The sequence below is a fragment of the Carcharhinus amblyrhynchos genome, chromosome 6 (assembly GCF_965287045.1).
Source record: "Carcharhinus amblyrhynchos chromosome 6, sCarAmb.v2.hapA, whole genome shotgun sequence".
Taxonomy (NCBI): Eukaryota; Metazoa; Chordata; class Chondrichthyes; order Carcharhiniformes; family Carcharhinidae; genus Carcharhinus; species Carcharhinus amblyrhynchos.
Window position 1 is genome coordinate 65,693,586 of NC_137329.1, and position 16,584 is coordinate 65,710,169.

General features: G+C 45.7%; 1 protein-coding gene across 1 annotated transcript in view; it reads left to right on the plus strand.

The window, feature by feature from the left end:
- LOC145343969 (myosin-binding protein C, cardiac-type-like) overlaps nt 1-11,615 on the plus strand; it is a 65,924-nt gene extending 54,309 nt beyond the window's left edge. The window contains exons 20-27 of the mRNA XM_080190553.1: nt 1,991-2,079; nt 4,465-4,660; nt 6,240-6,379; nt 7,292-7,451; nt 8,018-8,154; nt 8,654-8,840; nt 9,751-9,794; nt 11,223-11,615. Coding sequence (XP_080046679.1) covers nt 1,991-2,079; nt 4,465-4,660; nt 6,240-6,379; nt 7,292-7,451; nt 8,018-8,154; nt 8,654-8,840; nt 9,751-9,758 — 917 coding nt within the window. The 3' untranslated portion in view covers nt 9,759-9,794; nt 11,223-11,615. The remainder of the gene's footprint in view (nt 1-1,990; nt 2,080-4,464; nt 4,661-6,239; nt 6,380-7,291; nt 7,452-8,017; nt 8,155-8,653; nt 8,841-9,750; nt 9,795-11,222) is intronic.
- The last annotated feature ends 4,969 nt before the right edge of the window (nt 11,616-16,584 follow it).

Here is a 16,584-nt window from a genome sequence, read left to right on the forward strand (position 1 = left end):
GTATCCTGCCAGAGCCTCTCACACACAGTGAGAAACACACACACTGAGTATGACAATATTAGGCAGGACCTGAAGATGTAGATTGCGGGCAAATATTTGAAGGCAAATCAGCATGAGGGAGGCTTTCAGGTGTAAGCTGATAGGGATTCAGGACTGGTACGTTCCTGCAAGGATGAAGGATAATATGGCAGGGTTCAGAAACCTTGGCTAATGAGAGATATTGTGGGCCTAGTAAAAGAGAAAAAGGAAGCATTTGTCAAGGCTAGGAATCTGGAAACACACAAAGCAGGCGTGGAATACAAGGAAAATAGAAACTTAAGCAACAGGTCAGGAGGGCTAAAAGGAGTCACGAAAAGTAATTGTCCAGCAGGATTAAGGAAAATCCCAAGGTTTTTTATACATATGGAAAGAGCACAAGGGTGGTCAAGGAGAGGATTGGCCTACTCAAGGACAGGGGAGGGAATCTACGCAAAGAGATAGAGGAATTGGGAAGCTATTAAATGAGTACTTTGCGACTTTCAGGGGTTCAGACGGGCAGTATGGTCGATACAGGTTTGGAGGGTCTGAGGGCTGGTTCTGTGCTGTAATTTTCATTGTTCTTTGTTCACTCTGAAATGCACACTCTCTCACTCTGAAAACACACACACTCTCACTCAGAAAACACACACACTCACTCAGAAAACACACACGCTCTCACTCAGAAACACACACGCTCTCACTCAGAAACACACACGCTCTCACTCAGAAAACACACACTCTCTCACTCAGAAACACACACGCTCTCACTCAGAAAACACACACACACTCACTCAGAAACACACACACACTCACTCAGAAACACACACACACTCACTCAGAAAACACACACGCTCTCACTCAGAAACACACACACACTCACTCAGAAAACACACACACACTCACTCAGAAAACACACACACACTCACTCAGAAAACACACACTCTCACTCAGAAAACACACACTCTCACTCAGAAAACACACACACTCACTCAGAAAACACACACACTCTCACTCAGAAAACACACACGCTCTCACTCAGAAACACACACACTCTCACTCAGAAAACACACACACACTCACTCAGAAACACATACACTGTCACTCAGAAACACACTCAGAGCTGGTCCCAGAACTGGAAAGACTCTTGAACACTGATGCTGTTCTGATTGGAATTATTGCCTGATTGGAATTATATCCTGTCAAGCCAGGGATAGCTGTCCCATACTGCAGAGGAGAAAACAGACTGTAGCTTTCCCCACCCCATTCCCTTCTGGTGCTCAGGTCAGTGCTGACACAGCCTGCCACTTCCCAGCCATGGTTAATATGAGGGGCAGCTCAAGGTTTGGCAACGGTTTCTGATTTTTGTGGATATATTGAAATATCTGTCTCTTCCTCATTGTCTCTTCACCAGTTAGGCCGTACTTGAATATAGTGTTCAATTTTGGTCACCACACTACCAGAAGGATGTGGAAGCTTTGGAGACGGTACAGAAAAGATTTACCAGGATATTCCTAGAATGGAGGGCATTAGCTCTGAGGAGACAGTGGGGAAACTTGGTTTGTTCTCACTGGAGCGACAGAAATTGAGAGGCAACCTGATAGACGTCAGTAAGAGTATGAGGCATGGGCAGAGTGGATAGTCAGAAACTTTTTCCCAGAGTGGAAGAGTCAATTACTAGGGAGCACAGGTTTAAGGTGCAAGGGGCAAGGTTTAAAAATATATGAGGCAGATTTTTTACACAGAGAGTAGTGGGTGCCTGGAGCTCGCTGCCGGAGGAGGCAGTGGAAGCGGATACAGTAGTGATATTTAAGCGGCGTCTTGACAAGTACATGAATAGGATGGGAAGAGAAGGATATGGTCCTTGGAAGGGTAGGGGGTTTTAGTTAAGTCAGGCAGCATGGTCAGTGCAGGGTTGGAAAGCCAAAGGGCCTGTTCCTGCACTGTAATTTTCTATGTTCTTTGTTCATTGTAGAACGACCCAGGATCTGTCTCCCTCGCAACCTGCGGCAGAAGGTGATAAAGGTGGTAGGCGAGCCAGTGAACTTCATGATCCCTTTCCAGGTGAGTAAACACGTTGTATCAAAGTCCACTGCCGGCCAAAGACAGCAGCTCTCAATCCCATGCCCCAATCATCTCTCTTCCCTTTGTGTGAAAGAACTGGGAACAGTGAGCGGGAACTTTGGGACAGTTAAACTGCAGCAGGATTCAGAATGGGCAAAGGGATACAGCAGGCAGTTTCAGCTATGAGCCTCAGAGTGAGCTGTGGGTGCAGCTAGGCAACTGGTAGTAAGGAGAGGAGCGGGGGCAGGATATGGCAATGTGGGATTGCACTCTCCTGGGAATGGGAATTGGCAATCTGTGGGCACTGTGCTGGATTTGGAAAGATCTGTGGATGGTCTCAGCTCCCTGGAGGAAGGACTGTTGAAAGGCAGCAGTTAAAGAGAGGTCTGCCTCTCTCTGACATGGCCATTCAGCAAGTACACACGGACAGCTGCTGATGTGCTAGAATGTCAGGCAGGCCAAACAAATACTCTGGACACGTTCAGCAGTTATCTTCATTTTGGCTTAAGATTGAATTCCAGAGACTGATCATGTGTTAATGTTAATCCTTTAATGTTTAATGTTAAACTTTCAAACCATGGTCACAGAGGGGCAAAATTTTACTACACTAAATACCCTGAGGATGGGGTGGCTCCCCCCCCCCCACCAGTCCAACAGGAAAGGAAGCCCCTTACATACATTCTGAAGGTGCAGGGTTATGCAAATCAGTATTAAGAAAACCCTCCTCTCATTCTAATGGGAGCCCTTCACCATGTTGGCAGATATGCCTGTGCTATCAGACCATTGCTGTGTTCACCAACACTTGTAACGAGCTATCTGGCTGAGTGACAACATCTCACTTTCTGAGTCATGAATTTGAATCCAAACTAAGAAACTTCAGGGAGAACCGCAATGTCACAGGGTCAATACTGAGGGAGTGCTGCACTGTCAGAGGGTCAGCACTGAGGGAGTGCTGCACTGTCAGAGGGTCAGCACTGAGGGAGAGCTGCACTGTCAGAGGGTCAGTACTGAGGGAGTGCTGCACTGTCAGAGGGTCAGCACTGAGGGAGTGCTGCACTGTCACAGGGTCAGCACTGAGGGAGTGCTGCACTGTCACAGGGTCAGCACTGAGGGAGTGCTGCACTGTCACAGGGTCAGCACTGAGGGAGTGCTGCACTGTCAGAGAGTCAGTACTGAGGGAGTGCTGCACTGTCAGAGGGTCAGTACTGAGGGAGTGCTGCACTGTCAGAGGGTCAGTACTGAGGGAGTGCTGCACTGTCACAGGGTCAGTACTGAGGGAGTGCTGCACTGTCAGAGAGTCAGTACTGAGGGAGTGCTGTACTTTCAAAGGGTCAGTACTGAGGGAGTGCTGCACTGTCAGAGGGTCAGCACTGAGGGAGTGCTGCACTGTCAGAGGGTCAGTACTGAGGGAGTGCTGCACTGTCACAGGGTCAGCACTGAGGGAGTGCTGCACTGTCAGAGAGTCAGTACTGAGGGAGTGCTGCACTGTCAGAGGGTCAGTACTGAGGGAGTGCTGTACTTTCAAAGGGTCAGTACTGAGGGAGTGCTGCACTGTCACAGGGTCAGCACTGAGGGAGTGCTGCACTGTCAGAGGGTCAGTACTGAGGGAGTGCTGTACTTTCAAAGTGTCAGTACTGAGGGAGTGCTGCACTGTCAGGGGGTCAGTACTGAGGGAGTGCTGCACTGTCAGAGGGTCAGCACTGAGGAAGTGCTGCACTGTCACAGGGTCAGTACTGAGGGAGTGCTGCACTGTCAGAGGGTCAGTACTGAGGGAGTGCTGTACTTTCAAAGGGTCAGTACTGAGGGAGTGCTGCACTGTCAGGGGGTCAATACTGAGGGAGTGCTGCACTGTCAGAGGGTCAGCACTGAGGGACTGCTGCACTGTCACAGGGTCAGTACTGAGGGAGTGCTGCACTGTTAGAAGGTCAATACTAAGGGTGCTCTGCATTGTCAGAGGGTCAGTGCTGAGGGGATGCTGCACTGTCTGAGATGTTTCTTTCTGGATAAGATGTTAATTGAGATCAGCTGTTTCATCTCAGATTGATTTTAATGATTTCCTAATCCTGTTGAGGAAGCATTCTGGATATTTTTGAATGTTCTCTGACCACTGTAATTGGAATGGATTATTAGGCCAATGTGATTGGAACGGATTATTAGGCCAATGTGATTGGAACGGGTTATTAGGCCAATGTGATTGGAACGGATTATTAGGCTGTTATTGATATTCTCTGTGTGACTTCTTTCTTTGTGTTAATTGAATCCCCATTTTCAATCTTAGTCCACTTCCCTGTATGTAGATTGCAAGGTATCTTGTTCCAATGTAAACTGGAAGCTCCCATTTGCTGACCTCACCAACATTAATCTCTCCTGATATTCATTGAGCAGGGTAAACCCCGACCAGTGGTCACCTGGCTAAAGGATGAACAGCCCCTCAATCTGAAGAGTATTAGTATCCGGAATAGCGACACAGACACCATCTTCTTCATCCGGAATGCAGAACGCACACACTCAGGCTGTTACCAACTGCAAGTGCAGATCGAGAACACCAAAGACACGGCCAGTATCCACATCCAGGTCATAGGTAAGGGAGTGTCAAAGATAGCACATAACAACTTCAACCCAACATAGAATCATTCGCTACACTGTCCCCATCAAACACTCCCAGGAGAGGTACTGCATGGGGTTAGACAGAGTAAATCTCCCTCTACACTGTCCCCATCAAACACAATGTGGAGATAAGCACAGTAAGAAGTCTCATAACACCAGGTTAAAATGCAATAGGTTTATTTCCCAGGACAGGTACAAGGTTAGATACGGAATAAAGTTCCCTCCATACTGTCCCCATCAAAGTCTCCCAAGACAGGTACAACACGGGGTTAAATACAGAGTAAAGATCCCTTTACACTGTCCCCATCAAACACTGTAAGTAATCTCACAACTCCAGGTTAAAGTCCAACAGGTTTATTTGGCAGCACTAGCTTTCAAAGCCTCAAGCTCCTTCAAGTGAGTGAGGACTTGTGTTCACAAACAGAGCATCATGGCTCCCATCAAACACTCCCAGGACAGCAATATTTGAATGATCCGTGTACCTGTTTGTGCTATTTAAAGATCCGTGCACCTTCTTGGGACATGTAGGTGATCTGTGTACCTGGATCCCTCCTCCCTGTTCTCTCCTTGTGTGCATAGCCTGACACCTGTCTACATTGAAATCCATTCGCCACAGTTTTGTCCATTCACTTAACCTATTATCTCTTTGTAACTTTATATTTCAATCCACACTGCTGATATTGCTGCCTATCTTTGTGTCGTTAACTAATTAGGATATGTGGGTTTCTATCCAATCAGCTAAGTAAATATCATGAATAGTTGAGGCCGCAACACAGTTTCTAGTGGGACCCCACCAGTCACATTCTGACAATGAGAGTTCCTGTCCATTATCCCTACTCTCTGACTCCCAGCACTCAGCTCATTCCTAAACACATTCAATTGGGAGCCGAGTTGCAGAGCAGTGGAAACGATGTTCGGATAAAACTTAGCTCAGATTCCACGTGAAGTGTTGTGTTCAGTTTTAGACACACTTTAGGGAGAAGATATCACGTTTAGAATGGGCTGTAATAAAGGTTCACTAAAATGGCTGGAAAGGTTAAATTGATAGGACAAACTGTTAGGGGTAGATGCTTAGCCTCTGAGTATAGAAGATTCAGAAGTGATGAGATTGAGGTATTTAAGGTGATCCAAGTTATTCATGAGGCAGATGGTGAGAAACTTTATACCGAGGGGCAAGTCCAGAACAAGGTAGGTATCAAGTTAAAATGAGATAGAAAGAGTTAAGATCCAGATCAGCCTGGCTTAATTGAATGGTGGAACAGCCTTGAGGGGCTGAATGGTCTCCTCCTGCTCTCATACATTCCAGTGGGAGGTTCAGTACATATTCAATACAGAGTAAAGTTCCTGCAATACTGAGTGTAATCCCTTCTATCTCAGTGCCCATATCATTCAGCTCCCTCCACTGAGTGATCCTCACTATCTCCCTCACCCCCTATCCCATACTATTCAGCTCCCCTCATTGAGTAATCCTCACTATCTCCCTCACTCCCTCCTCCATACCATTCACCTCCCCTCACTGAGCGATCCTCACTATCTCTCATTTGCTCTCTCAGACAAACCGGGTCCCCCCCTCAATGTGAAGATTGGTGAGGTGTGGGGAATGAACGTGGCTCTGTCCTGGCTGCCCCCCAAGGATAAGGGGAACTGTGAAGTCACCGGATACACTATCCAGAAGGCCGACAAGAAAACCATGGTAAGAATGAGGGAGTGCAGGGGAGGGGGCGTGAGAGGGAATGAGGCAGTGAGGGGAAATAAGGGAGTGAGGGTGAGTGAAAGGGAATGAGGGAGTGAGGGGGAGGGGAATGAGGAGGAATGAGGGGGTGAAGAGAGGGCGAATAAGGGGGAATGAGGGGTTGAGGGGGGGGGCAAGTGAGGGGGAATAAAGGGGAAAGGGGGAATGATGGGAGGGAGAGAGGCAGTGGGGGAGGAAGTAAGGGGTATAACTGGGGTGGGATTGTAGCTCGCAGGAGGAGAGAAGGGGATATGAGGAGGAGAGCAAAAGGGGGTAAAGGGGGGGTTGAGAGAAATTGAGAAGGGGAGAAAGAGGGGGAGGGGGCAAGTAAGCAGGTTTGGGGATGCAGGAAGGAGTGTGGTTGTGGGAGGGTGTCCACGAGCAGGGAGGAGGAGGAGGGGGTGGATAAGGTGAGAGGAAGAGGTGACAGGAGAGCTATTCAATCTTGGGGAAGAGGTGATGCACTGAATTGATGTTTCTGGTGGATTCAGTTTAATTCAAGCTATTCAATCATCCAGAACTGAGGATGAGAACTGGGGTGAAAGATGGGATCTTGTGGGATTCTGCTGGGATCTTGTGGGGATTCTGCTGGGATCTCCCAGTCTTAATGCTTCAATCTTTAGCATGTTGGAAATTCTGCTGCTTCTGTTCAATCTTTCCTTACCTCGGCCCCTCTTTCTAACTCTCAATTTCTCTTTCACATCCTCCCTGCGTGACAATCTTTCTCTTTTCTCTCTGTCCCTTTGTCTCTCCCTTTCTTTCCCTCTTGATCACCAACCACCCCCTTCATCCTCCCTTCCGTTTCCCTCACCATTATTCCCTTACCATTCCCTCCATTCCCTTCTCTCTCCTCTGCACTGCGTGATAATTCAGGAGTGGTTCACGGTGTATGAACACTACCGTCGTGCTCAGTGCTGTGTGTCAGAACTGGTTGTGGGGAATGAGTATTTCTTCCGAATCTTCACTGAGAATATGTGCGGCCTGAGTGATGAGGCTTGCCAGTCCAAGGACAGTGTTTACATCCAAAAGCCAGGTAAGCCGCAGCCCTATCATCCAGGCAGGGACCATGAACAGTGACTGGGAGCTGATTTCCTGTGTTGGAGGCTCTGGAATCAGTTGTAGACACTCCTCAGAGAACACTCATCACAGAGCATGCTTTGGGCCTCATGTTTCCAGATAAGAAACTGTAATGCACTGGGGAGGGGTTGTCATTTGGAGTACAAGGTTTGTAATCATTCATTCTCCATTACAAACTCTGTCTTTATTAATGTATCTTTTGTATGTCAACATTTCTAATGAAGATTGCCAATGGAAAGCTGTCACACTGTAGTTACACCCTCCAGCCAGTAGTGGCACTCAGCCTTTTGTTAAACCAGGATGGGGGACTCTTGCTCCAAGGGTGGTGGGTCTATAAAGATTGCCAGTGTGTCGTGAAGGTACCGTCAGATGAATTGCTCCAGCCTATTGACAGCTGAGAGGGATCTGAGGGGAGAGGCAATTGCAGGGGTCAAAGAGTATGTTGCAGGCTGGCTGGGGAGGGAGAAGAGGGTGTGGGTTTTTGCGGGTTCTAACTCTGCCTTTTTTTGGTGAATCTGGCAGGAACAGAGTACAAGCCACCCAGCTACAAGCAACATGACTTCACAGAGCCACCCAAGTTCACACGCCCACTGATCAATCGGTCAGTAATTTGTGGGTACAATACCACCCTGAGCTGTGCGCTGAGAGGCAGCCCCAAGGTAATAGTCACCATCAGCAGCCAGCAATTCAATTAGTCAAATTTGAAAGACCAGTCTTATTAAACTCTCTCTCTTCGTCCCAATGTCTACCTCCCCTCTCTCTCTTTCTCTCTCTCCCTCCTTTTCCTCTCTCTCTGCCCCAATCTCTTCCTCCTCCCCTCTTTATTTCTCTTCCTCCCTCTCAATCTCCCCCTCCCCATGTCTCCTTCATTACATCTCAATCTCTGCCTCCTGTCTTTCTCTATGTCTCTTCATTTGATCTGAAATTATCCCTTTCCATCTCTCACTTTTTCTATTAATCTCTCACTTTCTTGGTCTTGCCCTCCTCTTTTACTCTCTCTCCCTTCCTTCACTCTTGCCCTGGCTCACCCTGATTCTCTCCCCCTCTTTCTGTGTGTCTCTCTCCTACTGTCTCTCATCCGCTCCCTCACTACCTTTTTCTCTCCCTCACCCTCCAACTATTCTTTTTTCCCTTTTTCTCATTCTCCTGTTCTTCCAGCCCAAGGTGATATGGTGTAAGAACCAGATTGACCTGTCTACTGACCCCCGTTACAGAATGTTCAGTAACCACGGGGTGTTGACCCTGGAGATTCGCAAACCGAGCCCCATTGATGCCGGGATCTATAGCTGCCAGGCCACCAATCCCCTGGGAGAGGCCAAAAGCGAGTGTAGACTGGAGGTTCGAAGTAAGTGGGGTTTATACTTGGCTCAGTTTGAGCAAATCCATATGGAAGTATAGAGTGAATTTCTGCATCTACTCCCATTCCATTAGTACATTCCAAAACAATTCATTGCTAATTACTTCTGATATCTAAATATATGCAAACAGAGCATGGCCATTAATTTTTTGTATGGATAGTGAGGATGAGCAACGCAGAACTGCCTTAACACTGACCCTCTGACAGTGCAGCTCTCCCTCAGTGCTGACCCTCTGACAGTGCAGCACTCCCTCAGTACTGACCCTCTGACAGTGCAGCACTCCCTCAGTACTGACCCTCTGACAGTGCAGCTCTCCCTCAGTGCTGATCCTCTGACAGTGCAGCACTCCCTCAGTGCTGACCCTCTGACAACGCAGCACTCCCTCAGTACTGACCCTCTGACAGTGCAGCACTCCCTCAGTGCTGACCCTCTGACAGCGCAGCACTCCCTCAGTGCTGACCCTCTGACAGCGCAGCACTCCCTCAGTGCTGACCCTCTGACAGCGCAGCACTCCCTCAGTGCTGACCCTCTGACAGCGCAGCACTCCCTCAGTGCTGACCCTCTGACAGCGCAGCACTCCCTCAGTGCTGACCCTCTGACAGTGCAGCACTCCCTCAGTGCTGACCCTCTGACAGCGCAGCACTCCATCAGTGCTGACCCTCTGACAGTGCAGCACTCCCTCAGTGCTGACCCTCTGACAGCGCAGCACTCCCTCAGTACTGACCCTCTGACAGTGCAGCACTCCCTCAGTGCTGACCCTCTGACAGTGCAGCACTCCCTCAGTGCTGACCCTCTGACAGTGCAGCACTCCCTCCTGCATCTTAGTGCTCACTCTTCCTATACTGATGCCCTATGTGAATGCTGATCATTCATCAGTCCCTGTTTTCTCCCTTACAGTGTCCTAAGAGTGCTGTCTCCCATTCCCCATGCAAGCTCCAGAGGTAAGCTTCAACATTTTGGAGGGACAGAAGGAGAGTGGGAAAAGGGATGGGGCAGAGTGGGTGGACACATTGTGGGAGGAGTTTGTGATTATGATGTATATGTACTTCTAAGCGGCGATACCTTAAACCGCTGTCAGTATTACCACCTCAACAAGATGTGTTGTAGTTGTCCCATAACTGTGTGTTCAATTTACTCACAGCAGTCTCCCAGTGAACATACTTTCTATATAGTCCTGTCTTCAAATAAACACTGTTTCATCAGACCTGGTGTATAATTCCCACCTCTGGGACAAATCGGGGTATGTAACTGAGAGAGGAAGAGATTGGAAGAAAAAGTAATCAGGAATTGCATTTATGTATCGTCCTGAAATACAGAAAGAACCGTATCAAATTAAACTAGCCACACAAGAGATGTAGGGAATGAAGAAGGGTGTGGGTGTTGGGGAGGGTGTGGCACTGTGGGGATGTGCAGGAGTGAGGGAAGGTACAAGGGGACTGTATGAAGGTGAGGGAGGATGTTGGGTGAGAGAAGTTATGGGTGAGAGGTTATTTGAGGAGGGAAGATATGGCGGGAGAATATTGGACACTTTTGCATCTCTCCCCTCCCACCTTAAACCTATGCTCTCTAATTTTAGACTCCCCTGCCTTTGGGAAAAGATATTGACTATCTTGCTGATCTGTGCCCCTCATTATTTTATAGACCTCTATAAGATCACCCCTCAGCCTCCTACACTCCAGAGAAAAAAGTCCCTGTCAATCCAGCATGTCCTTATAACTCAATCCATCAAGTCCCGGTAGCATCCTAGTAAATCTTTTCTACACTCTTTCTAGTTTAATAATATCATTTCCATAATAGGGTGACCAGAATTCATACAGTGTTCCAAGTGTGGCCTTGTAGAATTTCAAGACATCCCAACTCCTGTATTTGCTGTTCTGACCAACGAAACCAAGCATGCTGAAAGCTTTCTTCACTACCCCGTCCACCTGTGACTCCACTTTCAAGGAGCTATGAACATGTACCCCTAGATCTCTTTGTTTTGTAATTCTCCCCAATGCCCTACCAATAACTGGATAAGTCCTGTTCTGGTTCAATCTACCAAAATACATCACCTCGCATTAATCTAAACTCCATCTGCCATTCATCAGCCCACTGGCCCAATTGATCAAGATCCCATTGCAATTGGGGATAATTTTCTTCAGTGTCCACTATGCCACTAATCTTGGTGTCACCTGCAAACTTACTAACCATGCCTCTTATATTCTCATCTAAATCATTAATATAAATGCCAAATAACAGTGGACCCAGCACTGATCTCTGAGGCACACCATTGGTCATAGGCCTCCAGTTTCTTCAAAATAAAACTTCCACATAAACACTGCCCATCAATGCCTGATCTCAGTCTGAATGATCTTTGTTTTTGATTTCAGCCCTGGCTGAGGCTACAGTAATCAGCATCAACAAGAGAAGAAATATGTTGAACCTCAGCCAAGCATTCAGTCTCAGAATTCGTGGGTCATTCCTAGAGTTGTCCAACATCACTCTGCTCTGAAATTCTCATGTGTTTGTTTTCTAGAGCCTGTTGTGAAAGTCTGATATTACTGTGATCACCACATAGTCATCTTTATTGTGTGGTTATGTTGTGTGTGAACCTTTATTTTGTAATTAGCCAGCAACCACTGAGCATGAGCCTACACTGACTGGCTATAGAGGAGGTTGCACTGCAAGATTCTTCCTGTTTCTAGGTGCACCCAGTTTTACTCTGTATGTACTCAATTGTAAAAATCCTTTCCTTCACATTGAAATAAAAAAATTGCTCACCAGCACTGAAGCATGTATGATTATTAAAGACACCTCTCATTCTCATCATCATCTCTCACTCAATGAAATCCCATCATGGCCTAGACTCTGTAATCTCCTCAACCTTCATAATCCTATGAGATCAGGGCTGGGATTCTCCCAACAAAAAGGTAAGTTCCCAAGGTGCAGGAAAACAGGAGCTTTTCCCACCATTATTTTTAGTGTAATTAGCAGAGCGAATCTGTGACAATCTGAGAACTGCAGAGTGTTTAAAGTTTGGTTATTATTGTCACAAGTAAGCTTACGTTAACGCTGCAATGAAGTTACTGTGAAAACCCCCTAATTGCCACGCTGCTCAGGTACACGGAGGCTGAATTTAGTGTAGCCAGTGCACCTATCATGCACGTCTTTCAGACTATGGGAGGAAACTGGACATCTGGAGGAAACCCATGCCAACACGAGGAGAATGTGCTGACTTTACACAAGCTGGGAATCGAACCTGGGTCTCTGGCACTGTGAGGCAGCCGTGCTAACTACTGTGCCACCATTAACCTCAGCAGGATTCAATCTGGTAAGTAGTGGATGGGGCCTAATCCCATCCAAGTGACCAGCAATATAGCATGGAGTGGGCCACTGCGCATATGCTGAACTATCAGCATGGAGATCAGTGCATGCGCAGTGTCTTTCCCCCCCTCTCCCCCACATTGCCAGCCTCCCAATCGCAGGTTAGCTCTGCAACACCTCTGGATTGATAGCCTTCCAACTCCCCCCCGCAACCCTCCGATTCCCGGACCTCTCCTCACCAGCCTCTCTCTCTCCCATCAATCCCAACTCCCTCCCTCCCCCACCTCTCCTTTTTACAGAATGGTCTCTTCCCTCCAGTTGGATCAAAGCATCCCCTTTAGTGGGATGCAGTCGTAAACCCCGCTGGAGGGAACCACTTTTGGCAGGGGAGGGGAGATGCTAGCGGGCCTGGAGAATACCGTCCCAGACCCGCTAATCATATTGAAATGCTGATTTCAATGTGATAATCAGTGCAGCACTGATTTCCAGCAAGTTGCTGATTAAGCTAAAAAAAAAAGCAGCTGGGAGACTCATGACCGGTTGCCTTGCTGCTATCCCACAGAGCAGTGCAGCGAGCTGGGAGAATCTCAGCCCAGATGTTCATTACCATTTCCAGAGAACAGTCTGAGGTGCAGTTGTTACCATTCTCTGAGGAAGGGAGGGAGTGAGGGCTATCGCGGCTGACCATCGGGGTGGGGATGTGATGCCCACTTTGTGAAGCTGGATTCTGGGTCCCGTGCAGTTGCACTCTCAGAATAAATTCCTGCCGAAAATCACCAACTGAAGCACAACAAAGTTAGATCTCAAAACTAGGAATGTGAGAATCTGATCCTCATTTAATATCATCAATGTGAGGTGGTATTTTCATACTCTCTGTCCCTGTTTAAAAAGCCTGGAATATTGCTTAAAAGCAAATTACTGCGGATGCTGGAATCTGAAACAATAACAGAAAATGCTGGAAAATCTCACCAGGTCTGACAGCATCTGTGGAGAGAGAATAGAGCCAACGTCTCGAGTCTGATGAAGTCAGCTTTGATGAAGAGTCATCCAGACTTGAATCATTAGTTCTGTTCTCTCTAGAACAGTCAATGCTTTATTGACTGCTTTCTCAAGCTGTCTTGGCATCTTCAATGATTTATAAACATATCACTCCATATCCCTCTGCTCCGGCACCCTTTATCCTTTTTTTAATATTGTCTTTCTGGATTTTTCTATCAAATTGGCTCACACTTTTCTGCATTTTATTTTATCTGTCAGTTGTCTAGCAATTCCACCAATCTGAAGTGTGATACTGACAGTATCCTCCTGACAGTTAGCAATACCTCCAAATTCTTTGTCGCCTGCAGGTTCGGAGTTTGTGCACTTTACGTCAAGTTCTAGGTTATTAATAGAGTAAGTTTCTGTTTTCCACCCACCGTACCAATGGAAATTTGTGTATCGGGTCTGATTTTTTTGGCATGTCTTTTGTCTTCACCAAGAGCTGGTGCCAACACTTGTTGCTGAGTTCATGACTCCCTGTAAATCCCACTCTCACACAATCATTAATATCATCATGGGTAGTTGTATTCTGGGACATGCCCTCAGTCCCCCTTTCTCACTGTTTGCAGATTCATGTGACTCCTGTGTTGCTCATGAGCCCTCAACACTCACATCATCACAAATCACCTAGCCACTCACTGATTTGGAGCTTTCTGATTGAATAAAATGAGAAATTCAGCTTACATCTTAGCTGAGCAGCATTTTTGATTAATCAGCACCTCCTATTTCTAGATCGTGCTGCATAACAGAAATATTATAGTATATAATCCCAGCATTGATCCTCTGGAGACATCACGATAAACCTCCCTTCCTCAAGTCTGAAAAATAATTGTCCACCATCACTCAGCCAATTTTCTATTCATTCTGCCACTTCCCCTTTTCTTCCATGGGCTTCAGCTTTGCTGACAAGCCTGTTATGTGGCACTTGATTAAATATCCACATACGCACATCCACCTCACTACCTGGCCCATGCTGGGGCCAGTATCTTGGTGAATTATGTGACAAGGGACTATAAATAGCTTGGGGGGGTTGAATGGAGAGAAGTGCTCATGTGAAGGGAGATTTGGAAAGTTCACGAGGCAATCATGGTAAACAGAGTGAGGTAATATGGTAAACAGAGTGTGACCAGAATTGATGCAGCATACAAACATAAGTGTACACCAGCAAATATGATCAGAATAAGAAAAATGGCTTTAAACTGACAGAGAGGGAGAAGAGTTCAGGTGGAAGGAGATTTACAAATCCCAAGGTAAACCTTGAGGCAATAGAAAAGGATATCGATGTAGGTAGAAGCTGAGTGGGACAGGAAGGGGCAGAGAGTTAATAGTGTATCAGCAAATAAGGTCCATGGAGGGAATATTAGTAAAAGAATAAAATCAAAGTCACTTTATCTGAATGTGTAATTCATCCACAATTACATAGAGGACCTGGTGCACAAATTAAGAAAAATGGTTTAGTTCTAATCATCCTCAACTTGACGAAGTTAGAAGGTGAGCAAGGCTGAAAAATAAATATTCCAGAATACATAATAATTTGAAAAGAAAGGCAGAATGGAAATGTAGCAGGAGTAACTGTGACAATATAATATACTGATATTTGTAAGAGATGAATTTGGCTCAGAAAATCAGGAAATAGAAGAAGTATGGGTGAAGATTAAGAATATTAATGGTCAGAAAATGCTGATGTCATCATTTTCTTGGCCTCCTAACAATCTTTATACTATTAAACAGAACATTAAACAATATATTATTGAAATACATTACAACAGCAATGTAGTAATTGTGTGGGATTTCATCTTCATATAGACTGGACCAATCAATAAGCAAAAGATTTCTGGAAGATGCGTTTGTAGAATGCCCTTGTGATGATTTCTTGGAGCAATATCTTGTGGAAGCAATTAGGAATCAAGTTATTTCAGATCTACTATTGGGAAATAATGTAGGGCTGGTTATTAATCGCATAGTAAAAGAGCCACTGGAAAAACATGCTCATAATACAACTGAATTCCATATTAAATTTGAAAATGACATACTCCAAACATAAACAAGAATCTTAAACTTATACAAAGACAATTACACAGGTATGAGTGGAAAGTTGGCTAGGGTTGATTGAATAAATTGGCAGTAATGTATGGCAGCGAATAAACTGTGGGAAACATTGAAAAAAACAATTTGAAATGTTCACAAAAATGCATTCCATTGAAGAAACTCAGCGAGAAAGATCCAACTGTGGTTTACAAAGGTGATTAGTGAAATTAAATTAGATTAAAAGAAAATGCTTATGATGCTGAAAATAAATCTAAGGATTAGGTGTGTTTTATAAACACGCGAAGGGCTACCAAGAATTGATTTTAAAAAGGAAAAGAACATGAGAGGAAAGTAGACAAGAACTTAAAAACGGATTATAAGAGCATTTAGAAATATATAAATATATAAAAGGAGGAGAGTAGCTCAAGCAAATGTTTATCCCTTAGAAGCCAAGACAGGAGAAATTATTGTGGGGAATGATGAAATACAGAGACATTGAACAAATAATTTGTGTCTGCCTTCATAGCAGGAGACAAAAATAGACAGTAACCTAGGGATTGAAATGAAAAAAAAATCAGCAGAGAAAACTTAAGCAACTAAAATCTAATAAATCTCCAGGACCTGAGGGTTTATGCACTAGCTTTCTAAAGGAGAAAGCCTTTAAAATGGTGGATTCCCTAGATCAGGAGTCTCCAAACTGCGGCCTGCAGGCCACATCCAGCCCGCAGCGGGCTGCATCTGGATCAGGGTTTGGAGACCGCTGCGCTAAATTCTAGAATGGTCCGAGCTGATCAGAAGATAGCAATTTTAAAAAGAGGTAAAGAGAAAACAAATTAACATCAATCATTTAGGAAATTATGGGACCTATTACTAAGGATTGCATTTAGAAAGACAAGCCTGTTCCAAAAGAGGAAAAAATGATTAGGTTTTGAGGATGTAACCAGTGGGAAAGATAAAGGGGAACCGGTAGAAGTAGATGTAAAGACATTTCCAGAAGTGGATGCCTCACAAATCCAAATACACAAAATAAGGGCTCATAGCGTTTAGGATAATACATTAGCATGCATAGTGGATTGGTTAACAGACAGGTACATAACATAAAGAAGAATAGGCATAAATGGGGCTTTTAAATTGGCCCCGGAGATTATTACTGGGGCCCAGCGATTCACAATCTATAGGTTTAGACCAAGAATGATGTGTCTAAGTTTGCTGATTATACAAAGGGTGCTTTGTTTAAAGGAGACCTCAACTGGAACAAACAATGATCTCCATCCTTCATCCCACCATGGAGATTTCGAGGGCTCCATTCCTTCCCACCGCATTCCACCCTGTGTTCGGAGCCAGTATTCACCCTCCTCCTGA